The sequence below is a fragment of the Podarcis melisellensis genome (assembly GCF_964234715.1).
Source record: "Podarcis melisellensis genome assembly, chromosome: 8".
In the NCBI taxonomy this organism is placed as follows: Eukaryota; Metazoa; Chordata; class Lepidosauria; order Squamata; family Lacertidae; genus Podarcis; species Podarcis melisellensis.
Window position 1 is genome coordinate 86,182,825 of NC_138540.1, and position 25,424 is coordinate 86,208,248.

At 55.6% G+C, this 25,424-nt stretch overlaps 1 protein-coding gene across 1 annotated transcript; it reads left to right on the plus strand.

The window, feature by feature from the left end:
• The first annotated feature begins 387 nt into the window (after positions 1-387).
• Positions 388-23,976, plus strand: AKT2 (AKT serine/threonine kinase 2). The gene is made up of 14 exons (XM_081922219.1): positions 388-541; positions 10,359-10,472; positions 13,687-13,815; positions 14,060-14,171; positions 14,424-14,577; positions 15,377-15,508; positions 16,383-16,448; positions 17,409-17,477; positions 17,882-18,004; positions 19,185-19,313; positions 20,344-20,558; positions 21,831-21,918; positions 22,117-22,219; positions 22,395-23,976. Exons 2-14 carry the CDS (start codon positions 10,427-10,429, stop codon positions 22,472-22,474), a joined length of 1,446 nt encoding a protein of 481 aa, XP_081778345.1. The 5' UTR covers positions 388-541; positions 10,359-10,426; the 3' UTR covers positions 22,475-23,976.
• The last annotated feature ends 1,448 nt before the right edge of the window (positions 23,977-25,424 follow it).

The window sequence follows — 25,424 nt, forward strand, 5'->3', positions numbered from 1 at the left end:
CGACCTTCCCGCCGAAGAGACCTGCTACGCTCGGAAGCTTTCCCCTGCCCTGCTTCCATCCTACACTCTGCGCATGCTCCTGCTCGATCCTGCGGCGAGGTGGTGGCAGTGGCTCCTCCCCCTCCGCCTTCCTATTGGCCGCGCCAGCTGCGGACGTGGAGAAGCCGCCTCTCGCCCCGGCCCGGGCAGCCGCGCATGCGCGCCGGGCCTCCTCCTGCCGCGCAGGCGCCTTGAGGGCTTCGCCGCGGCTCGGGTGCCGCCCGGGGCGCGCATGCGCACACGGCCGAAGGCGGCAACGGCGGCGCTGCTGCTCGTCCTCGGTCTCGCGGCCCTGCAGCCTCGTCTCGCCGGGCTCCGCCTCGCTCCGCGCTTGCGCGCACCGCCCCGGCCGCCTCCGCCCCTCCCCCTCCTTCCTGCATGCGTGGGCCCGGCGGGGGGCGGGGTTTCCGGGAGCGCGGGCGCCGTCGGGCCTGACGCGGCGGCGAGGATGAGGATGGCGGCCCTGAGGGGGCGCCGGTAGCGGCGGCGGCGGAGGAGCCAGGTAGGCCGCGCCCCCCCCTGCCCTCAGTGGTATCGCCCGGAGAGACGCAGGCGCGAACGCGGGGCACTGTGGGAGGCGAGGGAGGGGGGGGAGCGCGGGGCAGAACTATCGGGCGGGGGGGGGACGTGGGAGCGAACCATGGGCGCGGGGGGAGCGGAGGCGGCCGCGGGCGGGGCCTGCGCGGAAGGCCGAGCGGGGCGGGGGGGCCTGCCTGGGGGGAGGAGGGGGAAGCAGGGCGCCCCTCCCCCAACGCGCGGCCTCGCTGCCCGCCCTGGGAGGCAGGCTTGCACGCGGAACCGCAGGGTGGGGCGGGACCCCCAGGGGTCATCTAGCTCAACCGCGCTCCTCGGCAGCCGTGCGTTCGTCACGACCGAAGCATCCCCGGCAGGCGGCCACTACGCCTAGAATCGGAAGAGTAGAGCTGGGGGGGGTACCCAGGGGTCATCTAGTCGTACCCCTATGCTAGGCGGCCATCACAACCGAAGCATCCCATGCAGATGGCCCCTGCGAGAAGGGTAGAGCTGGGAGGGGTTGCCCAGGGGTAGTCTAGCCCAACCCCCCTGCAGTACAGGAGTGACAGCTAAAGAATACCCAAGGGAGGCTTCCCACTCCGCCCACCATGCTCAATTGGGTGCCCCTTCCAGTCTGTTCCACTGCCTCGCTGCCTCTGGGCTGGGTCTCCAGATGCCAGCTGAGGAGGTCCCTTCGCTGCCACCCCTCACCCCCCCCCACCCCGGCTCACACAGCTGCTTATGGGATGGTATTGCAGCAGTTCTGGCGCTGCCCTGCTTCAGGTGATCCGCTCAAGACACAAATTGCACTGCAGGGGGGTTGGGCTGGATGACCCTTGGAGGTCCCCTCAACTCTAGGCCTCTGTGGAATTGCCTTCCTAATGGTGCTGCCAGGAGCTGCTGCCACCTGAATGGCAACCTAGGGCCTGTTTCGTCTCAACTCCATGCACCAAACTGTTGGTTTTTTTTTTGAAGGGGGGAGTTCTGGGTATCTTGACACCTTTGCTTGCTCCTTATGGGCGGTGCTACTGACTTCCTACTATTCTTCCAAGTTGCTTATGCATATGTGGAGAAGGTATCCCATTTCTTCCTTCAGATGCTCCCTCATGGCCAGCTGATGATAAAAAGGGAGCCATAGGCTAGGCAGATGCTGCTGGTCACACCCAGCAAGGTATCAGCTCCAGTCAGTATTGCCTAGGGGTTAGAGCTGGGCTAGGAACTGTGTGTCCAGGGTTCAAGCCCCCATTTGGCTATAAAACTCACTGGGCGTGACCTTGGGACAGTCTGTTAGCCTAACCTACCTCGCAGGGTGGTTGTGGGGATAGAACAGGGAGGGAGAGAGCCACGCAGGGGACCTTGAGCTGTTTGGGAGATGCAGCCCAGCCAAGCAATTGGTGGAGGAGAAAGGGGATGAGGAAGGGTATGTACATGTGTTTACGTACTGGTGGCAATCCCACCCAATGCTCTCTTAAGCACACCTGTATGATGCCAGGAGATGCCAAGAGCTGGTCCTCCTTGCCAGAAGCTGCATTTGGGTTGCCCTTGTGGCAAGGCTGCACCTCAGAGCTGCAATCTAGCACCAAGGTGCGAGGAGCTTGGGGGTTTTGTTTTGAAGGGGCCTTGCTTTGCAAACCACCCCCTGTGTTTGGGGGAATCCACAGGGGCTGCTGGGGCTGGATGTCAGCTGACGTGCTAACCGCTGGGTTGCTGCTCTGCTCTGCGCCTTGTTTTGGGCCCTTCTCTTGACACATCACCCACATTCGCTGCCCTTTTCAGTCTGGTTTCTTTGGTCTGTTGGCCTTTGGATGTTGTTGATCTTGGGCCACAGCACACACGGTTATGACTCATGTGGGTTCCCTTCTGTTTCTTTGGTTGCATTTGAATGCGCATGCAGAGGGAAAGTTGCCTTTCCCTGCATCAGGACACTAAGCTGCCCTTAGCGGTGTGTTTGTAGGGTTAGTCCTGACAAAAACTGGCACTCTTTGGCACTAGAGCAGCAGACCTCGGGGTGGTTTTGGGGGGACTGAGGCATGCTAATCCTGCCAGTCCCAGGCTTTGGGTGCCTGCCAGCCTTCCCGGAGAGGTATTGTCCCCTTAGCTGAAGACCACATTCCAGACTAGAGCACGCGGCGCACAGCACGCGGGAATGGTGCTAGGCTTTGCAGAGGGGAGAGGGTTTGCCTGCCTCGTGGAGGTCCGAGAGCACATGAATCTACAGCTGGGGCCTTGGCTCTTTCAGACCACATTTTCTGCACTTGGGCAGGCAGCAGGCTTCCAGCACGGTTACCAGGCCCCCCTCGTCCTCTGCTACATGTTTCAGTCCACCTTGCAGTGACACCTGAGTGCTGGGCGTTTCAGGACGTATACCTCGTGTGTTCTGGCTCCTGTGCATAGAAGCCCCCTGCCTTCTGCTCCTTGGGCCTCAATCCCTTCACCTGGATCTCTCAGTTGTGTGGGGTTTGCACGAAGGAGCAGGGTGTTCTTGTGAAGGCCCCAGCAGGCCACTAAAAATAACTCAAGAGTCGCTGCTCGACATTTAGGAAATGTGCCGGCTGGCGGGCAGGCTTGTTGCTCCCGGACGGTGCGCTCACTTCCTCCTGCACGGCCTGCCCTTGGAATGTCTGCGCTGGGATGTAGCAATGGCCGGACTTGAAATTCCACTCTCGGGAAGAGAGATCTTGAAGAGGGGAGCATCCGCTTTAGATGCCTTCCTGGAAAAACGAACGGTGGGAGGACAGGGTCCTGGTGGAATGTGCGGTGGTTTTCCTTTCTGTAATAAAATATATATACGTATTGTGAAGAAGCTGAATAAGTTTGATGGAGAGTAAATAAATTGCGTATTACACAGCCACAGGATTTAGGAAAAGGAGGAAGATTCCACAAGCGAGAAATGGGTCATTGGTGTGTAGGCTTTGCAGAGGAACAGCATGTGTGGGGAGAGGGAGGGGTCAGCTGTTTCTGTCTCCCCCCAGAGACAGCTTTGCCCCTTGGTGGTGTCGAGGTTCGGTGTATTGGGCCATGACTCTCTTGTTCCTCCAGCTCTTGCCCCCAGACCTCCTTTGGAGACACTTGAACCCATTTTGTAAATTTGGGTAAGAAGGAAAGTTCTCGTGGCCTGAAAGTAGTAAATCTGCTCTGCTTTAAGCCTTGAGCCGGTCAGTGCACCAAAATTACAAAAGCTTTGAAAGAATGAAAAGCATTCAAATGCAAAAGCTCAGATGCAAACTGTTGCCTTCACAGGTTTTGGGGCTCCTCCTAACTGTTCCCTGGGCCTGTTTGTCAAATGCCTTCCCCACCTGTTTGTTGTTAATCTTAGCAGCTCACAAGTTAATGTTGACTGTGAAAAGCGCAGTTTATTTTCCTAAACATCTTCATGTCCCCTCAGCAGGTTAAGCAGTGTTTAACTTCTTAGAATAGAGGGGTGTCTGTCTGAAGGCTGGGTACTCTGCTTGCGCCCAGAGAAGCCGCCCTGGCTTGGCTCTTAGTGCACTCCCCTCTGGATCCCTGTTATGGTCTTTGCATCCTTGTGAAAAGAACAAATTACTTGCATTGCGCAAAACCAAAAGGAGCCCTTCCTCTTCCTTCCATCACCTACCTTCCTGGTGGTTGCTCTAAAGGCCAGAGATCCTGAGGCAGTCCACACTCTGGAGAAGTTCCTCCACAGAACTTGCCTTCTCCCTTTCTCTCTCACCCTCTGGCTTTTCCCCACCCCTGAGGATCATCTCGTCCAACCCCCTACATGTAGGAATATGCAGCTGTACCATACGGAGATTGAACCTGCGTTAGTAATTTACTACCTACCTGCTTTCAAATCATATTTTTTTGATGGTGACAGCAAGGAATTGACCATTATAATTGATTGTTTGTTTTTTAATGTAGGACTATGGGCTGCATGAAATGCTATTCCTCCTCAGAGTAGACCCACTGTGATTAATGAACATGGTTAATGGAGGTTCATTAATTTCAAAGGGCCTACTCAGAGTAGGACAAGCATTGGCTGCCACCCTGCATGTTATAGATCAGGCATGTCCAACAGGTTGATTGATTTACCTGCCGATCGCGGGTGTGTCCCTGGTGTCGATTGCGATAATAAGTAAAGTGAAAGTGATTGCCTGGGTGTTCCTTATCCATCTCCCCAAAAAAGCTCAACAACTTTGGTCAACCACCTTCCTTAAAAAAAGGTAGATCACAGCCAATTTTTCTATACATACTGGGAGTAGATCGCAGTCTCTTGGGAGTTGGACGTACCTGTTGTAGATTGCATGACCCCTTATACAGCCTTAATCCCAGCAGTTACAAAGGTTTTACAACAGGGCTGGGGGGGGTGGGATGAGGGAGGCATCTGTTGGCTTTCCAGATATGGACTCCATCTCCCATTGGCTTAAGCCACCATGGCCAGTGGTCAGGAATGATGGGAGTTGTAGTCAACCAACACCTGTGTCCCTCTCAGACAGCTGCGTCCCCTCTTCCCTTAACTCCAATCAGTACCTCTCCCTTCCCTCTCTATCGCACTCGGTGTGTTTTTCCTCTTCCTGGGGACCAGCCCCCCCCTCTTCCTCCCCCCTCCTGTTCCACAGGGTCACATCCTGGAGTGCGTAAACAACTCTGGTGCTCGCAGTATCTGAGTCACACATGCTCTGCAAGTCAACAAGTCTCTCTCCCCCCCCCCACTGCCTGCCCTCCCTCCCTCCCTGTGGGGTGAGCCTTGCTGCTCTTCTGTGTTCAACCAGGGAGAGGAATTGGGATTAGGTCCCTTCCTCTCTCTGCAGCAGCAGCAGCAGCAACAACAGCAGCAGCTGTGGCTTGGTGGCCTGGGATGGGGAAGCAGCCCAACAGCCTATGTGGTAGGGAACAGGTGTACAAAATGGGGGGGGGAGAGGAAAGAGACCAGACACCCTCTCTGAGGGGTGCGCTCATGTGTGTGTGCCTCTCCAGAGAATCATAGAATCTTAGAGTTGGAAGGGACACCCAGGGTCATCTAGTCCAACCCCCTGCAAAGCAGGAATCTCTGCTAAAGCATCCATGACAGGTGGCCATCCAACTTCTGCTTTAAAGCCTCCAAGGAAGGAGAGTTCACCGCCTCTCGTGGGGGTCTGTTCCACTGCTGAACAGCTCTTAGTGTCAGAAAGTTTCCCCCCGAATGTTTAGTCGGAATCTCCTTTCTTGTGACTTGAAGCCATGGGTTCGAGTCCTACCCTCCAGAGCAGGAGAAAGCAAGTTTGCTCCATCTTCCATGTGACAACCCTTAAGGTATTTGAAGATGGCTCTCGTATCTCCTCTCAGTCTTCTCTTTTCCAGGCTAAACATACCCAGCTCCTTCAGGCTTGGCTTCCTGACCCTTGACCATCTTGGTTGCCCTCCTCTGCACACCTTCCAGCTTGTCAACATCTTTCTTAAATTGTATTACCCTAAATTGGACACAATATTCCAAGTGTGGTCTGACTAAGGCAGAAGAGAGTGGGACCATTACTTCCCTTGAGTTGGACACTAGACTTCTGTAGATGCAGCCAAGAATAGCATTAGCATTTTTTGCTGCTGCATCTCAATGTTGTCTCATGTTCAGCTTGTGGTCCACCAAGACCCCTAGATCCTTTTCACATGTACTGCCAGTAAGCCAGTACATGTCCCCCATCCTTTATTTGTGCATCTGGTTCTTCCTGCTTAAGTGCAGAACCTGACATTTTTCCTTATTGAGAATCATTTTGTTAGCTTGTGTCCAGTTCACCAATCTGTTAAGGTCATTTTGAATTCCGATTCTGTCTTCTGCAGAATTAGCTACCCCTCCCAATTTGGTGTCATCTGCAAATTTGATGAGCATCCCCTCAATTCCTTCATCCAAGTCATTTATAAAGATGTCAAACAACAACGGGCCCAGGACAGAACCCTGTGACACCCCACTTGTCACTTTTCCCCAGGTTGACAAGAAACCATTAATGCGAACTCTTTGGCTTCAGTCATTCAACCAGCTACAAATCCACTTAACATTTACCTCGTTCAACCCACATTTTGCCAGCTTCCTCACAAAAATATCATAGGGGACTTTGTCAAAAGCCTTACTGAAATCAAGATACACTATGTCCACAGCATTTCCCTGACCCACCAAGTTTGTAATTCCATCAAAAACGGAAATCAGATTGGTCTGATGTGACTTATTTTTGAGAAACCCATGCTGGGTCTTAGTGATCACAGCATCCTTTTCTAAATGCTCACAGACCAACTGATGAACTATCTGTTCTAGGACCTCCCCTGGTATCGATGTCAAGCTCACCGGTCGGTAGTTACCTGGGTTTTCTTTCCCCCACTTTTTGAAGGTGGGGACAGCATTTGCCCACCTCCAGTCTGTAGGGACCTCACCCGTTCTCAAAGATAATAGACAAAGGCTCTGAAATTACAGGTGACGGGGGGGGGGTTTACCACCTCCCCCCCAAACACTCCTTGATCATTTTCTTGCAACCTTCGCTTGGGCAGGGAAACAGGAGGAGTTACAAGGTTGTTTTTGCTTTTTTATAAAACACCTCTGGCTGGGGGGATTCCAGAAGCAGCATTGGATCCTGGGGTAGGCCTGGCAGTCCCTGGGCCCCTGACCTAGACCACTGCACTGCCCTCCTCCCTGCCATGGCCTCCTGGTGACATCAGGAGCTTCATGTCATGAGATCTTCCAGGCTGCAGAGTCCCTCCTGCTTCCAGTTCTCCAGGCTGGAGTTCTCTGCCTTGTCCCTTCTGCTGGAGGAGCCGGGTGACTCAGGCCAGCAAGGACTCGTTCCTGGAGAGCTGGACTCGAGGTCTCTTACTCAGTGAGAAGCAGAAAGAAGCAGGTGCAGCTCAGAACACCCACTTGGCTTATACCCCTTCCATCCATTCCCAGAGGGGGGATCGTGTTTAAAAGCAGCAGCAACAAGCCCAGACCACTCTTTCCATTGTTTAAAACTTGCATTTCTCACTTTAACCAGCTGCCCTTTCTGCATAGAGGAGGGGTATCTTTGCCACCCACTGCCCAGGTGGGTTTTGGGTTTACAGACCAGACTCTGCATCTTGCTGCCCATCTCCCTTCTCAGCGAAAGGTCCCGGCCACTGGGTGCCGACAGCTGTGACTGTGACAGGTGCAGTCTCACCTTTGTTGCCTAAGCTGTAGCAACCTGCACTACTGCAATGCTTTATATGTGGGGCTGCCTTTGAAGCAGGTTCAGGAAAATGCAGCTGATGCAGAATTTGGCAGCCGGACAGTCTGCACATACGACACCAACTCTGGCTTGACCGCACCGCCTGCCAGTTAGTTTCCAGGCTCAATTTGAAGTGGTGGTTGCAACCTATAAAGTCCCTCAAGGACCGACCCAGACCCTGCAATCATCACCTGAGGCATTTAGTTTCCTCGCTTACTGGCGTGGGATCTGTAAGTCCCACCTTTTCCCTGCCAAACTGTGTTCTGGCTTAATTGATCTTGCTTTGATTGCAAGGAGCTGTGGGCCACTTTCCGAGAAAGGTGTCTAGCCAGTGTGACAAACGCCATTGCCTTTTTCATGTTAAAAGGTGTTTTGTGGGGCCAGGGAGTAGCCATGCAAAATAAAGGGCTTTTATTCAGGTGCTTTTGAGTGGCGCTTCTCAGTCAAAGACACAGGAGGTCTGCATGTCGGTCCCCCCCCCCATCCCCATTTGCAGGCCTCTGCAATTTTCAAGAGTCTTCTGGGCTCTTTTCCTTCTCTCCCTTTTCCTCCTCCCTGGGCAATCCCTTTGCCACACAGTTCCACGCTGGGCACCAGCAAAGGTGGTTTTCTGGCTCCTTTTGTGGCCCTTCGGAGGCCACATTTGCTCCCCACCCGTCTCCTCTAGCTGCTTGGGGAGCAAAGCCAGCTGGGTGGAGGGGGGTGCAGCAAGAGGTCTGGCTCTCCCCGTTGAGCTCTTCAGGGCTCTGCCCTTTTGCCCAAATCTCTGTGCCTGCCTCCAGGAGTGGAGCTGCCGTGTCTGGATCTGGCTCCCTGCGGGGAGGGGGGGCATTTTCACTCTTACGTAAATGACTCCCAAGGCCTGTCGCAACCCCACCACCATTGCTGTCAGCTCTGGCCTCTGGAGCAACACAGAAGGCCGCCAGAGCTTTGCACAAGCACCTTCCTGGCTGGGCAGGGGGACCTCTCACTCGGTGTCAACACACAAAAGCCAGGCTGGCGTCCTTTTGCCCAGTGGGCAACCTCCATGCTCTCGCCTGGCCTCAGCTGAGCTGCGTTTGGGCCGTGGGGCTCAGAGTGGGCCTGCTTCTGCCGAGTCTCATGAGCCCCACCCTGGAAATGAGGCCGGCCTCCCTCCAGGAGGTCCGGCAAGGCCAGAGCTACAGGGTCCTCCTCGCTGGTGGTCTCTGGTGGTTCCAGGTGGCTCACCCCTTTGGCGGGCGAGCAGGAAGCTCCCTGCTGGGTCAGGCTAAAGTCCAGCACTGTGTCCTTTGCACGGCTGTGGGGAGGCAAGTGCCCCTGGCAGGACAGAGAGGGAGCTGACCTTGGGTGATCCCCAGTGGGTCTGGTGGGGGCCAACGGGGTCCGTCCTGTTGCACAACCCTGGAACCGGGACTCTGGGGGTGCTTGATTGCTCCCTGCCCATTGAAAACCCTGCCTGCACTGAGCTGGCTGGTGAATTGGGGGTGAGGGGGAGGCACAAAGCTAGCCTTCTTCCCGGTGTACCAGGATTCTCAGTGTGGGGATTTTTGTGGCACCGAGTGAGGCTTTAAACAGGTGTTTCCACCTGTCCAACCCCCCCCCCCCGATTCTGAAACAGTAGAGGCCCAGGAGGACTGTGTTGGCTGGGGCAGTTCAACCCTCACCTGTTATCTGTGACCCGCCAAGGAGGAAGGGGATTCCTTGCCTCCTATGTCGACAGTTGGGGTGGGTGGGTGGCAGGTGGACCTGGGGGGGGTTGTTATACAGCAAACCACTCTGTTCACTTGGGGCTCCCGCCTTCAGAATGTCACCCAAGCATCAATGAACTGGCCCTTGGGAAAGAGGAGGGTAATGAAAGCCCCCCCTCCACAGTCCTAGCACCCCCCTGCACATTTGTTCAGTGCCCCGCTCCCAAATTGCATGGGGGGGGCAAAGCCCTTTCCCTGCTTCTCTGGCGGCATCTTTGGGCTAGTCTTTGAACCCCTCTCCCTCTTTAATCCCATCAGGTGTCTGGGATTAATCTTTCTCTAGCTGTTTGTTTTCCCGGCTGGCCAGGGCTGCTCTCCAGTCTGAGCATGTGCAGTCGTGGCAGCTCCCAAGGGACTCTTATCTGCTGCTGGCGGTGCCTGTTATCAGGGGGGCAGATAAGGCCAAGGGGAAGTTGCCAGCAGGTGTAAGCATCATGGCGGGGGCGGGGAGACCCCCATTGCCCTTGGCTTCTAATACCTCCCTAACAGGGCTGGGGGGGGGTCCCTCAGTCACCCCAGCCTTCCCCTTCCTCTGTGTCCCATGTTGAAAGCAGCTGCATAGGCTTTCCTGGGCCCTGGAAGTGACAGCGTCTGGCTTTGCAGAGCAGCTCAGTTTCCTCTACAAGACCCCCTCCATTGGGGAGACCCGCCTTGCCCTGGGCTGGGCCAGGGGATCTGGGCCTTTCTGAGGCTGGTGAGGCCCTCTGCCTCCACAGGGAGGCAGGATTGGCACCCGCTGTGACTCTTGAGGGATCCACCTTGTTTGGGGAAGAAGGTTTTTGTCAGTGTGGTGCTGGGGACACTAGCAGTGGGTGGGAGGGAGGCCCTATAACTCTGTGGGAGAGGGATTCTTCATCATCCCCAGAGGTTGATGAGCCTGGGACCCACACTGCCATTGTTCTCTCCTTTCCTGCAGGTCACCAGTCCACCCACGGCTCAGTGGGCAGAATCTAGTCCCTGTGAGCTCAACACGGCCACGTCAACATGAATGAGGTGTCGGTCGTCAAGGAGGGCTGGTTGCACAAGAGAGGTGAGCAATGTACACACACACACACACACCTGAGATTTGACAGAAGGAGGGGCTGAGAGGTTCTAGCTGTCCTGGAAGTGGGGGCCCTGCCCTGGAGGTTGCTGCACCAGGCTCTGTTATGTCTGGAGGCTTCAGTAGGGAGCCCGTCTCATAAGGCACCTAAGTTGTTGGGTGTCTGTTGCTTCTGGACAGAGCTTAGCCTCCCTCTGTGTCCCTGAGGGGCCTGTTGCTTCTGCTGCTGCCCCCTCCTCTATGTTATCTCTGCATTCTTAGGTCTAAGTGCAGGTGTCCCCCTGACCGGCTCATGGAGAGAAGAGCGCTCCCCATGGCTGCCTCGCAGCTTGAGCTTCTGGGTTGGAGAAGCATCAGAGCCCAAGCTTCTGGGAAGTGTGCAAGGCTGCGCAGTGTGGGGCCCCTTGTAGTGCAAAAGAGGGGAAGCAGAATAGTCCTGGGGCTGGAGCAGCTCGCTCTGGGGGCTTTTTAGTTTAGGGGAAAGGGCAAGTATTGGGGGACGTGAGAGAGGTGTGCAGAATTGTGTGTGGAGAAAGTGGGCAGAGAAGTTTTTCTCTCCCTCTCATAATATAATATTATAATAATTTATTATTTATACCCTGCCCATCTGGCTGGGTTTCCCCAGCCACTCTTTGCGGCTTCCAACCGAATATTTAAAACAATACAGCATCAGACATTTAAAACTTCCCTAATAGGACTGCCTTCAGATGTCTTCTAAAAGTCAGATAGTTGTTTATTTCCTTGACATCTGCTGGAGGGCGTTCCACAGGGCAGGCGCCACTACAGAGAAGGCCCTCTGCCTGGTTCCCTGTAACCTCACTTCTCACAGTGAGGGAACCGCCAGAAGGCCCTCGGCGCTGGACCTCAGTGTCGGGGCTAGATGATGGGGTTGGAGACGCTCCTTCAGGTATACTGGACCGAGGCCGTTTAGGGCTTTAAAGGTCAGCACCAACACTTTGAACTGTGCTCGGAAACGTACTGGGAGCCAATGAAGATCTTTCAGGACCGGTGTTATGTGGTCTCAGCCGCTGCTCCCAGTCACCAGTCTAGCTGCTGCATTCTGGATTAATTGCCAGTCAAGCTGAATTTTTGGCAGATTCAGGACAGACCAAAGGAAGTCATTTTCCATACAGCAAATAGTTAAACTGTGGAACTCCCTCCCAGAGGAGGCAGCGATGCCCACCAATGTGAATGGCTTTAAAAGAGGAGGAGACAGATTTGTGGAGGAGGACAAGGCTGTAGCAGCATCTGCTTGCCTGGGGGGCTGTGTGCCGCCTCCACACTTTGCAGGGCGCTTGCTCCAGTGGATGGGAATCTAGAGTGGGGAGAGTCCTGCTCACGGCTCCCCATTGGGGCAGCTGGCTGGCCACTGGAAGAAAAGAACAGTGGACGAGATGGGCCATTGGCCTCATCCAGCCCGCTTGTCTTACATTCTTGGGGTGCAGGAGTGCCAACTCCTTTGCACACGGTTAGACATTGCCTGCCTGACCCTTTCTGGCTGCAATTCTCTGCTGTTTGGAGGGCAGCATGGAGGTGGCCAGCATGGGCTTGGCGAGGAGGCATCCGTGGGGCACACAAGAGCAGAAGCTCCCTCCTTGTCCCTAGATGCCCCGCTCCCCGCAGTCTGTGCGCGAATGAATGAATTGATTTATTTTGGTCACTGGCCAGGATCCAGGTCTGTGCAGTTTTCTTCTGCTCTCCACACTTGGTGTTGTGCTTGGTGCCCTGGACTCCTTGGCTTTTGCTAGTTCTTGTGGAAGACAGACTGTGAAATCTGGGGTGAGCAGTGGGGGTGTTTATTGCCAGAGCCATGACTTTCGGCACAAGCCTCTTGCTCCTGAAATCCCTCTTTGTCCCCCCACTGCAAGTCCCCTCCTTCTCCCTGCTCCCTCCATGCAGTCTCAGCTGTCCCCAGAGCTGCTTCCCACCCCGTAGGGCTGTGGCTCCAGCAAATTCCTCCTCCTGCTCCTGTAGACAAATATAGATAGCAGCTGGTGGCAGCAGCAGCCAGGTCTGCCCAGAGGCTATTTTGGTCCCTGGAGCCAGAGGAGCGGGTGGAGGGGGCTGCCTGGCCCTGCTGAGGGAAGCCCCCCTGTGCTGCCACCGGGCCCTGCTGAGGAGTGAAGGTGCCCTCGCAGCCTTGGCTTCTGCAGGCCAAAGGGAGAGCCTGGCCCTGGGAGAGGGCCAGGCTGAGCCGCCTCTCAGAACGGCTCTTGCCAGAAGCCAAATAAAGGTCTGGCTCTGGAGATGGACTGGGAGGGGCAGCCCACCTCAACCCTGAGCTGGAAATCCTCCCCAAACCCTCCAAAGCGGCCTGCAGGTGTTTTTCCAGGTGTGTCTTTTCGCTCCATAAGACGCACCTGACCATAAGTTGCACCTAGTTTTTAGAGGGGGAAAGCAAGAAAAAAAATATTCTGCGCAGAGCATGTAAGCGGCTCTCGCTTTTCTTGCTTCAAACCCTTCCGTCCCTCCTCCCGCTTCGCTGAGAAGCCAGCAGAGCAAGAGCGATAGCTGTGCAGCGCCTCTTGTTCTGCTGGCTTCCCAGCAAAGCGGGATGAGAGACGAAAGGGAGCCCTTACGAGGGAGCGCTGAGCAGAGCCTGGCAGTGGCTCTTGCTGGCTTTTCCGGGAGGTGTGGGAAGGGACAGAGGGCAGCCCGTCAGTCCCTTCTCCCACCTTGCGGAAAAGCCCCCAAGAGCTGCACACACGCTCTACGCGGCTCTTTAAAGGGAGTGCTGAGCAGAGCCTCCCGCCTGCATTCACCCCATAAGACGCACACACATTTTCCATTACTTTTTAGGAGGGAAAAGGTGCGAAAAATACGGTAATCTATGGAACTCGTTCCTGCAGGAGCTGGTAATGACCGCCAACCTGGATTGGACAGATCCATGGAGAAAGAGGAGGCTTGAGAACAGGATGCTGGGGTTCATGTGGCTCCTTTGGCCTCATCCAGCAGGCTGCTCATGTCCTTATGACAGGGGTGCAGAGCCCGGCTCCAGGTGCCCTGAGGAAGCGGACGAGGGCTGGGCTTGGCCTGCTCAGCTTCCCTTGGCAGAGCAAGAGACCCTTGCCAGCCTTGGAGGAGAATCTGCTGCCAGGGGCGTTAGCGCTGTTGGGCTGCAGGGCCTTTTCAAAGGCAGCCTCCTGGCAGGCACTCTGCACATGCCTCTCGCCCCCTCATGCCTCACCTTTCTGCTTCCCAGGGGAATACATCAAAACGTGGAGGCCCAGGTACTTTCTCCTGAAAAGCGATGGGTCTTTCATTGGGTACAAGGAGAAGCCGGAGACGTCAGACCACAGCCTGCCCCCTTTGAATGACTTCTCTGTGGCAGGTACGTCCTCCCCACCCTCCTCCTACCCTGCCCTCCATATTGGCAGGGACTGCAAGGTTCCCCTGGAGCTCCAGGCGGACTGCAGTTAGAACGCAGCAAAACGCCAACCCTTTCCCTTTCCTCCCACGATGCTGTGCTGGGGGCTGTACATGTGTTTTTGAGGGGGGGGCAAGTAGGCGAGACTGCCGCTCCTCTTCCTTGTCCTTGGAGAAGGCCCAGCGGCCCCCTCTTCCTCCTCTTCCAGAATGCCAGCTGATGAAAGTCGAGCGGCCCCGTCCCAACACCTTCATCATCCGCTGCTTGCAGTGGACAACCGTCATCGAAAGGACGTTCCACGTCGACTCCCCCGACGAGCGGTGCGTCTGGCTTTGGAGTGGGGCGCGTGGTCCCACCCCACCCTGCTCTCTCGGCCCCTGGGGCAGCTCCACTCGGCCACCCTGGTTCCACCAGGGGTGGGGGCCCTTGCTTGCACCCAGCCTCTGGCTGCTGGAAGGGTTTTGTCCCTGATCCCCGGGCACTGGGACTCTCCCAGCCAGGGACTGGCGCCCGCTGGCCGGCCTTCGTGCCTGGGTGTCTCGAGTGCCCTGACTTCCCTGTCCTGCCCACAGGGAGGAGTGGATCCGTGCCATACAAATGGTGGCCAACAGCTTGAAGAACCAGGAGCCGGAAGAGGACAGGATGGACTACAAGTGCGGCTCTCCCAGCGACAGCACAGGCGCCGAGGAGATGGAGGTGGCCGTGACCAAGACCCGGGCCAAGGCGGTAAGGAGGGGGCAGGGAGGGGGCTACCTTCTGCTCTGGCTCAGCAGAGCAGGAGGACAAAGAGGCGGTTTCCCCCCGGCTTCGCCAGTCTTTGCCACGCTGAGTTTAACCAGGGACATGGACTCACAATGTTCAAGCTTTTCAAATGGTGAAGGTGCCTAGTTCCCCCCAGGTGGCTGATAATGGCCAACAGCAGCCCTGTGTTTTTTCCTTTAAAAATAAATAATATTTAAAAAATAAATAAATTCTAAGCAATAAAGAACAAGAAGCATCCTCGTTCTGAAACGGATGGTGTAAAACACAAAAACTGGAATTCATGTAGGAGCAGCACACGCGATAACCAATTTGGTGTCAAGCCAATATAACATAGGGAACTATGAAAGAATGGGACAAAATAATCAAACTACGTAGTATACCAAATCACGATAGGTGTAAAAAAAAATGAAACAAAACGGAAATACAGTGCGCTGTTTTAAACAGAGGATGCTTTGAGATGGACTGGAGTAATAAAAGGAATTAAGCTTTAATTCTAAATATTGATATAACAATGGCACTATTGCTAGAAGAGATGCTGTTGTTTTTCCACAGGTGAGCTCAGCTCACCAAAGAGGTGGGTGTGGGGGTGATTATGTCAGCCATGCAATAAGAATTCTGTACTCATGAAATCTATGAAGTCAACCCAAGTTGTAATGAAACTCACTCTCTTGATTAGTCCTCGTGCAAGTCTCAAAATGTTGAGACCTTCTAAACTGTGCTGGTCCTATTTTCAACCCAGCCTTGTGTTTTTCCTTTTTAAAAGACCATGAATGACTTTGACTACCTGAAGCTCCTTGGGAAGGGCACTTTTGGGAAGGTCATCCTCGTGCGGGAAAAAGCCACGGGGCGCTACTACGCCATGAAGATCCTGCGCAAGGAAGTCATCATTGCCAAGGTACGGGGCCAAGCGGGGGAGGCAGGGGGCGGGGTGACTTTGACGTGGGGGGCGGAGACACGGGTTGCGGGGAGGCGGGATTTGTATCCGGGCAAAGAGCAGGCCATGAGTCCATCATCAGAAGTCCATGTGGTGTGAAATGCCGGTGGGATTCCCACTGGGGCTGTGCAGAGCCCTAATAGCCTGTGGGTGACTGAGCGAGGGGCAGAAGAAGAGAGAGGGAGGGAGGCAGAAATGAATAAGTGGTCATCCTGGGAATCATTAGAGATACACCAATCCCCCCAACATACTTCCAAAGAGGGAGGTCTCTGTGCAGCCCCACAAAGAGGAGCAGTGCTGGGTGGGTGTATCGCTTTGGTTCCCGCTGGGAATAAAATAATAATAATAATAATAGTTACAGATAGGTAGCCGTGTTGGTCTGCCATAGTCAAAACAAAAAAAAATTCTTCCAGTAGCACCTTAAAGACCAACTAAGTTAGTTCTTGGTATGAGCTTGGTATGAGCTTTCGTGTGCATGCACACTTCTTCAGATACCAGATACTTCAAACATTAAAAGCTTCCCTAAGCAGGGCTGCCTTCAGATGTCTTCTAAAAGTCAGATAGTTGTTTATTTCCTTGACATCTGATGGGATGGCGTTCCACAGGGCGGGTGCCCCCACCGAGAAGGCCCTCTGCCTGGTTCCCTGTAGCTTTGCTTCTCGCAGGGAGGGAACCACCAGAAGGCCCTCGGAGCTGGACCTCAGTGTCCGGGCAGAACAATGCGGGTGGAGACGCTCCTTCAGGGATACTGGGCTGAGCTGGTTAGGGCTATCACTTGTTCATGTCATAATGAGGCCGTTTCAGGTGACGATGCTTTCTTCCCTGTCTTTTGCAGGACGAGGTGGCCCACACTGTCACAGAGAGCAGAGTCCTGCAGAACACGAGGCATCCCTTTCTCACAGTACGTACACATTCGGGAACGTGTGGGACGGAATGGGCGCCAGGCATTCTCTGATGCCCTGCGAGATTCTCTGTCTCTGCGGGTGGCTGCTTGTGGGACCAGAGGGGAGAAAGAACAGAGACTTGGTTCCTCGTATGATAGACGGGCGAAGGGGCTGTGAACTGGAAGTGTCAGGCCAGGAGCCAGACTTTGGGGTTGTACCCCAGAGCTCAAGAGGCCGACCCAGTGCATGGTGGCTGTGAAAACGACAAATTCCATGCTAGGGATCTTTAGGAAAGGGATTGAAAATAATAGTGCCAGTGTCACAATGACATTGCTATACAGATGGTCCCATATTCCCTTCCTTTGTCTTGGGAAGCACACAAGCAAGACCTGTCAGCAGCAGCTGCCTGGGAAGGCTCAGTGAGAGGGGCTGGGCACTTGCTGCTGCTTCTTCTGTACCTAAAGTTAAATAATACAGTGGTGCCCCGCAAGACGAATGCCTCGCAAGACGGAAAACCCACTAGACGAAAGGGTTTTCCGTTTTGGAGGTGCTTCGCAAAACGAATTTCCTATGGGCTTGCTTCGCAAGACGGAAATGTCTTGCGAGTTCCTGCGGGGTTTTTTCCTCCCCCCTCCCTTTCCCCCAAGCCGCTAAGCTGCTTATCAGCTGATCCGCTAAGCCGCTTAACAGCTGATCCGCTAAGCCGCTTATAAGCTGATCCGCTAAGCCGCTTATCAGCTGATCCGCTAAGCCGCTTAACAGCTGATCCGCTAAGCCGCTTATAAACTGATCCGCTAAGCCGCTTATCAGCTGATCCGCTAAGCCGCTAATTCCACTAAGCCGCTAATGGGCTTGCTTCGCAAGACGAAAAAACCGCAAGACGAAGAGACTCGATGAACGGATTCTTTTCGTCTTGCGAGGCACCACTGTAATAATAATAATAGCAGGCTGCTGACTCTGTGAACTCCCTTTTCCAGGCGCTGAAGTATGCCTTCCAGACCAACGACCGCCTCTGCTTCGTCATGGAGTATGCCAACGGAGGGGAGGTCAGTGTCTGCTTTGGGGGTGGGGAGAGGGACACAGTTGCGCTCTGACAGGAGGTACGTGGCTGAGCACAGTTGCACCCGTGGCCCTGGGGTCCCCAGAGAATCGCTGTTGTCAGCTGCCGTCCTTCATTCTTCCTGCTGCTCACCTTCCAGGTGTCCCTCTTCCCTCCCCGACAACAAGCTATGCTATCATAATGATTTAAAGGATAATTTTCGGTTATATGTTAGTGGCTAAATTTTAATTTATATATTTTTAAACTGTTGCTATATTTGTCTTGTCCCTGTTATACCTAATTGCAAATTCAAATGTATTCCTATCGTGCTTTATGACTTCCTTGGTATTGTATGTGGGCTGGAACTGGTCTGTGGCCGAAATAATAAAACTCAATTCCCTCCCCGTCCAGCTGTTTTTCCACCTTTCGAGGGAGCGAGTCTTCACTGAGGACCGTGCTCGTTTCTACGGGGCTGAAATTGTTTCCGCCTTGGAGTACCTGCACTCCCGGGACGTCGTCTATCGTGACATCAAGGTAATCCCGCGCGGAACACCTGGTCTGGCCTCAGCAGAAGGTGCTCAAGTGAGAAGCAGATCCTGCCTTCTTATGGAGAGAGGTGGGAGCTGTATAGGGCTCCCTTTTCCATAAGAGGTTTTGCCTTTGCCCACAGCATTGAGCTGGGTAGGGAGGGAAGGGTCTGTAGGAGGAGGAGGAGGGGGCACATGGTACTTTTAAAACTAAAATCCTCCTTCAAAGTTACCAGTTGATGCTTTTTTGTCCCACCCAAGGGACTCGCAGTGAGCTTCATGGCCAGGCAGAAATTTGAACCCTGCTCTCCCCAATCCGAGTCCAGCATTCTTAACCACCAATGGAGTCTCAAATGCCCTCAAAGCAGAATGCAATGAAATAGTTAGAATGCCAGAAGAATGAATTCGGGAAAGAGCACCAGCAGGCTTGAAAGCAAAACCCTTTTCTCCTGGTGTGGGGATTGTAGAACTGTAGAGTTGGAAGGGACCCCGAAGGTCCTCTAGTCCAACCCCCTTCAATGCAGGAATCTCAACTAAAGCATTCAAGGCAGATGGCCACCCAAGCTCTGCTTAAAAACCTCCAGGGAAGGGCTTTCCACCTTTCCACGGGGAAGGAGCCAGCAGGTGGGCTTTCTGAGCAAGGCAATCCCAGACTCAAGGCCACTGTAGCCCCTGGCCTCCACCAATGGGCAAGCAGGATCATGCCCTCCTTGCAGACATCCTGGGCCCTTCAAGTGGTGTACAGTGATAGAGCAGCCCTTTGAAGGCCTGGAGTCACGCTGGCAGCCAGGGCAGCACAAAGGCTCTGTCCACACAGCCTGGAGTCACGCCAGGAGTCCAAATAGGATGTGACCAGTTGCGAGCTTGGCCACATCAGCTTTAGAATCATAGAGTGGGGCCACCCAGTCCAACCCTGTGCAGTTCAGGAATCTTCTGGCGTACGATTGCAGCAGCTCCAGACCCAGGTGGGGACGTTGGCTCCCCGGTCAGCCTATAGGGGTAAGGAATGAAATGCATGATTTCTCCTACTGGTGGCCCTCTGCCCTTGAGGTCCAGCATGTCTGCTGCTGCTGCTGCTTCTGGCTGTTCCCAGCACGTCGTTCCCGCCGCCCACCTCTTGGGGACTCATCTGAGCAGGATCTTTCCCACCCCGCCTCGCCCCTGACTCGCCTTTGCGCCTCTTGCAGCTGGAGAACCTCATGCTGGACAAGGACGGGCACATAAAGATCACGGACTTTGGGCTGTGCAAGGAGGGCATCAGCGACGGCGCCACCATGAAGACCTTCTGCGGGACGCCGGAGTACTTGGCCCCTGAGGTATCGGGGGGGGGGGGGGCTCTTGCCTGGGCAAGGCCAGCGGCCCAAACGGCCGGGGAAACCGAGGGCTGAGATGATTAGGGGGGTGACTGGCTGGCCTCTCTCCTGATTGCGGTAGCTGTTTCTGCCCCCTTCATGGCTGCCAGGGAAGGGCCACCTAGATGCAAGTCACAAACTATACCCACAAAGGAGGAATGGATTCGTAAACTAAATGAATAATTTAATTGTGGCAAAATTAACTGCTATAATGGGACACAGGTGGCGCTGTGGGTTATACCACAGAGCCTAGGACTTGCCGATCAAAAGGTTGGCGGTTCGAATCCCCACAACAGGGTGAGCTCCCGTTGCTCGGTCTCTGCTCCTGCCAACCTAGCAGTTCAAAAGCACGTCAAAGTGCAAGTAGATAAGTAGGTATTGCTCTGGCGGGAAGGTAAACAGCATTTCCGTGCGCTGCTCTGGTTCGCCAGAAGCGGCTTAGTCATGCTGGCCACATGACCCGGAAGCTGTACGCCGGCTCCCTCGGCCAGTAAAGCAAGATGAGCGCCGCAACCCCAGAGTCGGCCACGACTATAATAAGAAATCAGTCGAATCAAAAAATGAAAAAAGGAGTGGAAATGTTTTGATGAATATATGGCAAAATATTGCTCAAAAAAAGATACAGTAACATGCCTCGATTAAAATGCGAAGCACTGGATGGAAGAAAAATTAGTAAGGAAAGATAATAAGAATATATAGATAATTTGAGGAGATTGTAGAATGCAAAGATTAGTGTAAATTGTAAAATGTGGAGGAAATCGAGTGGGGGCGAAGTGGGAGGAGGGAGAAAAGAATAATATGATGGTTCGAGGAAATATAAATGTATGGGGGGATGGGGAAGAAATGGTGTTGGCTTTCCTACATCTGTATTGTAATGTAATATGTGAAAACCAATTAGAAGGAAGGAAGGGCCACCTCGATTGACCCGGCCTGCTCCCCTCCACATCCTGGCTGAGCCGCCCCTGCTTTTCTCCCCTCCCTGCCCCCCCCCCAGGTGCTGGAGGACAATGACTACGGGCGTGCCGTGGACTGGTGGGGGCTGGGCGTGGTCATGTATGAGATGATGTGCGGGCGCCTGCCCTTCTACAACCAAGACCACGAGCGCCTCTTTGAGCTCATCCTCATGGAGGAGATCCGCTTCCCTCGCACGCTCAGCCCCGAGGCCAAGGCCCTGCTGGCCGGGCTGCTGAAGAAGGACCCCAAGCAGAGGTGGGCTTTTCGTTGCCTGTGTGTGTGGAAGAGGCCGGCTGGCCTGGGGTGGGGGCAGCTATCGTGCTGCCATGGAGTCAAAGTGGCAGAGCAGAATTTAGCACAGGGATAACTCAAATAGAGTTGGTTAGTTTCGTAGATGGGATTACCGAAATGACCTCAGCATCTCCACCCCCATCGTTCAGCCCGGACACTGAGGTCCAGCTCCGAGGGTCTTCTGGCAGTTCCCTCAATGCGAGAAGCGAAGTTAAGGGGCCTTGTTCGGTGGTGGCACCCGCCCTGTGCAACACCCTGTCAGATGTCAAGGAGATAAGCAACTGTTTGACTTTTAGAAGACATCTGAAGGCAGGATTGTACACGGAAACTTTTTAAGGTTTAGTGGTTTATTATGTTTATAGGGACGCAGATGGCGCTGTGGGTTAAACCACTGAGCCTAGGGTTTGCTGATCAGAAGGTTGGCGGTTCGAATCCCCGCGACGGGGTGAGCTCCCGTTGCTCAGTCCCTGCTCCTGCCAACCTAGCAGTTCGAAAGCCCCTCAAAGTGCAAGTAGATAAATAGGTACCCCTCCTGTGCGAAGGTAAACGGCGTTTCTGTGCGCTACTCTGGTTTGCCACATGCTGGCCACATGCCCCGGAAGCTGTACGCCGGCTCTCTCAGCCAATAAAGCGAGATGAGTGCCGCAACCCCAGAGTCGGTCACGACTGGACCTAATGGTCAGGGCGGCTTCCAAATACTTTGGAAGCCGCCCAGAGTGGCTTGGCTATTGCTATTGTTATCATCATGAAATTTTATTGTGGAAGCCTTTCCCAGAAGGGATATGGAGAAGTGCAGTGAACCCCAAATTCCATTTCCCAGGGTTGTGGGGCACTGTGCATCAAGGGAAATAACCTGTGGTTTTGGCTGCATAGTTCTTTTGTGACAAGCGAGGAGGGTCTGACTGGGGTGGTGTTTTGGGGGGGGGAGGCGCTATATTCCGGGAGAAAGGAGGCTTGGAAAGAGGTCAGGCCAACCTGCTTCTTAGCAGATTCTTTGGACGACAAAGGCCACAAGTATCCTGCGGCCGTCTATCCAGGGGGCTGATGGGAGTTGCCATCCAAAACACCCAGTGGGCGCTTTCTGGCGCAGAATAATGCCAAGGCTGTGGGGCAGCGAGAGAAAATTGTCCCCCCACTGCCCCTCGTGCTGCCACCCAGGTACAGGGAGTCCTGCTGGAAATCTCGCGCACCCCCCCCCGTTACTGTGGTTACAGGACCCCTTTGTTGTGCCCACAGGTTGGGGGGCGGCCCCAACGATGCCCGGGAGGTGATGGAGCACCGCTTCTTTGCCGCCATCAACTGGCAGGACGTGGTTCAGAAAATGGTAAGGAGAGAGGGGGGGTGGCACAGGGGGCGTCTGACGTGAAGACACAGTACTTATTCGACTGACCCCCAGCCACTCAGGTTGTGTGGGGAGGGGAGCCTCCTCAGCTGCCCCTGAAGCTGCCTGGGGGAGTGAGGGGGGGGGGGTCAGGGTGGCGCCAGGACCACAAAGCGATCTTGGCCCTTTTTTTCTCCCCAGCTCATCCCGCCCTTCAAGCCGCAGGTGACGTCTGAGATCGACACCCGGTACTTTGACGACGAGTTCACAGCACAGTCCATCACCATCACCCCTCCTGACCGATGTGAGTGACAGAATCCTGGGCACCCCAGGGCTCATCTAGTCCAATGGGCTGAGGGTTCGATTCCCCCTTTTGCAGTGCTGGGAGCGGGTTGTTGCTTTGAATCTGCTTGTGCCCCAGGCAATGAGCAGCTTTCCACCTCCTTTGACCTGACTCTCCCCTCCTTCTCCCCCCACAGACGACACCTTGGACTCGCTAGAGGCCGACCAGCGGACCCACTTCCCCCAGTTCTCCTACTCGGCCAGCATCCGGGAATAGGGGGGCAGCGGCACTCCCCCTACAGTGCCCCCTCCAGAGCGACGGCGGGGCTTGCAGGACGCCAGGACACTCTGCAGGGGGAGCGTGCCCCCCCCATCTCACTGGCCCTGCAGCGCCCCAACCCGGGGGGCTGGGCAAACAGCCTCCCCCACCAGGCAGCAGCAACAGCACAGGGAGGGGCCCTGCTTCGCCACCAGGAATCCGCTTGGACCACAGGAGCCACTGCTGCCACTCCCCCACCTGTTGTCAAGTTTTCAGCGCAGATGGACTTGGGGGAGGCTTTCCTCGACTTTCAAGGATCTGCACCCTGCCCTGACTGGGGGGGCGGGCTGTTTTCGGATGTTTGCTTGGAAAGCTCCCTGGGCAGGAGAAAGTGCGTCTCCCCCCACCCCACCCTGCCAGGACGTTGGTGAAGCCAGGTGGGGGGAAGAGAGACAGGAGAGCCTGGGGGACTCTCAGAGGGCAAACTGACACGGAGCATGTGCTGCAGAGACAAGTTTTCTCTTGGGGGGGGGAGCTGGACCCCCCCCTTTGCCGGATGGCCAGGGACGCTGTGGGGGGAGGCGTGAATACTGGGCCTGTCAAGCCAGGCTTTGCGCAGTGGAGACAGACTGGGTCACCAACGGTTTCAACTAGTAGTGCGGGTTTTTTGGGGGGGGGAGATGGGGGGCACACCTTTCTGAGCGTTGGAAAGCATCTGTGCAGTTCCTGGGTGCTCTCGGGATGTGCAGAGGGGGTGCCACTGCTGCTTGGGCGGCCTTTAGAGGAGGGCAAGGTGGGCTCACACCGCTGGTGCCACTGCCCTCCCCTTCCACCCCAGCCTGGTCATCCTCTGTGGGGCAGGGAGGGCTGCATGGTGCCCTCCATCACTGGAACGTGGCTGGGCGGGGGGCGGCCCAAGGAAGCCCAGGCTCCTCGGAGGGTCATGGAGTCTCCCGGGGTTTCCCTCCCTGGTTGGGGGAGCCTCCCTTGCTGCACCTCGACGCTGGCGGTGTGGCTTGAGCAGTTGCTGCTACCTCTTTGACTGCGGGCAAAGCGTTGGCCTGCCTGGAGCCCTGGAGAGTGAAGGAGGGATTGGGCCCTGGGCGATTCCTAGCTCCTCCAGCCCCCAGGAAGCCTCTCCCCCGTCCTTTTCATGGCTGGTCCAGGGGCAGCTTGGCCTTCTCCGCTTGTCCTGGCACAACTGTTAGTGCCCTCCTTCCCTCCCAACAGGTTTGTTGGCTAAAGAAGCCCAGGGGTGGCGTTGCCTTTTGGGCATGAGAGCCTGCTCCCCTGGGTGTCTGCTTGCGCAGACGGATCTCTCATCCCCCTCCCCAAGTGGCTTTGGGGTTACCTGGGCAAGATCTCGCCATCTCCCTATCTTAAGTCTGCTGCCTTGTTCTCGGTGGGGCAGAGATCCTGTGGCAGAGACATTTGCCTGCTGCGGCGGCAACGCCCACGCGGGGAGCAGAAGCAAGGCCCAGGCTCCTTTGCCAAGACCACCACCACCTTGGCCAAGGAGAGGACCGCCCCCCCCCCGCCCAGGGATGCATGGAGTGACGGGGATGTTGCAGGAAGAACTCCTTTTGCTTCCAGACAAGGGGAGGTCTTGGTGGCCCCTGGGCAAAGGGCCCGTGGACTGGCCGGTGCCTGAGTCTGTATGCATCGGGTTCTGCTTCTTCAAGTCTGCTTCTCCCTCGGCTGCGGAAAGGCTTCTTCACCCCCCCCCCCCCAAGTACCGCAGAATATCCAGGGAGGGGAAGGTGGTCAGAGTGAAAGACTGCGTGTCCCCATCTCCCTCACTGACGCTAAGCCCACTGCACCCCTTTCTATAATGAGCTTTTTAGTGGGGATTCAAACCCCACCACCACCAAATGTGTTTTCGTTTTTGCAGGAGATGGGTGAGGCAGTTGCCCCTTAGGTGCTTTTGGTTCGCTTGGCTACCGTAAGGTGGGAATGTTGGGAACCCTTTGCTTACCCCTTTCTGGAAATGCAAGGAACAGAGCGGGGGCATCGCAGTGCCCGGGGGGGTCGAGAAAGCAGCCCTCGTTCTCCACCAGCTCCTTTGAACCATATGGCATTGTGGGGGGAGAATCTGCAGAGCAGGGGGCTCAAAAAGAAGGCAGTGTTTGCAGGAGCCTGGCTGGGGCAGGGGCGGCTTGTGAGGGGGGCGGCATTGGGGGGCAGGAGCTGAGACCTCCCTCCAGAATGGTCCCTTGGCCCCCATGGCCTGACTTGACCTCCTTTGGTGCAGCATCTCTCAAAAGGGCTGGCTTTGGGGGAAGAATGAGGGCTCCCGTTGTGCTTTTGGGGCCACTGTAGACCAAGGCCAGTAGAGCAGGACTGGGGTTGGGGGGCTTGGCTGAGGGAGCCCGCCCAGACCGCCATTGCAAAGCCCCCTCGTGACCTTGTGGCAACCTAGGCTCCATGCAGGTCAAGCTCTCCGTTGGCTGCACTTAGGCTTCCCCTGGCTGCCCCACACCAGCTCAGCACCCTCCTGCCCAGGTGGGCAGCTGTGGAGTCCCAGCCCGGGCAGGGGGAGGTCTCCCGACTCAGATGGGCTGAGCTGCTTTTGCTGTGCCAGGACGGGGGTCCGCAAGGAGCGTGCGGCCTGCCCGTTCATTGCCCACGGTGGTGGGGTGTGGGGCCGGCCCTCCGCCTTCCTCCACCACAGCAGAGGTGCCTTTCTGGGGTCAAGCCCCAGTTCTCCAAGCCTTAACCTCCTCTCCCCTCCTGCCCCCTGCTTCAACGGGAAACATTCCTGGGGGGCTTTTGGCCCAAGGTCCTGGCGATCTTGGCCGGGACCCCCGTCATTACCTCATGCCTGCCGTGGGGGCAATGCGCAGAGGGGAGAGGGCTGCCTTTTCATCGCTGGGGGGGGGGGTCCCAGCCTGCTCTCCCCCCTCCTCTTGCATACGGTTGAATGTAAACTCACCTGGCGCAAAAGGTGGGTGGCTCTGGGGGAGGGACA

Bases quoted from the DNA above. Each gene is read 5' to 3' on its own strand.
- AKT2 (XM_081922219.1), top strand. From the start codon at position 10,427: ATGAATGAGGTGTCGGTCGTCAAGGAGGGCTGGTTGCACAAGAGAG. The intron at 16,449-17,408 runs GTACGTACACAT...TCCCTTTTCCAG, and splicing joins CGAGGCATCCCTTTCTCACA to GCGCTGAAGTATGCCTTCCA. The intron at 22,220-22,394 runs GTGAGTGACAGA...CTCCCCCCACAG, and splicing joins CATCACCCCTCCTGACCGAT to ACGACACCTTGGACTCGCTA.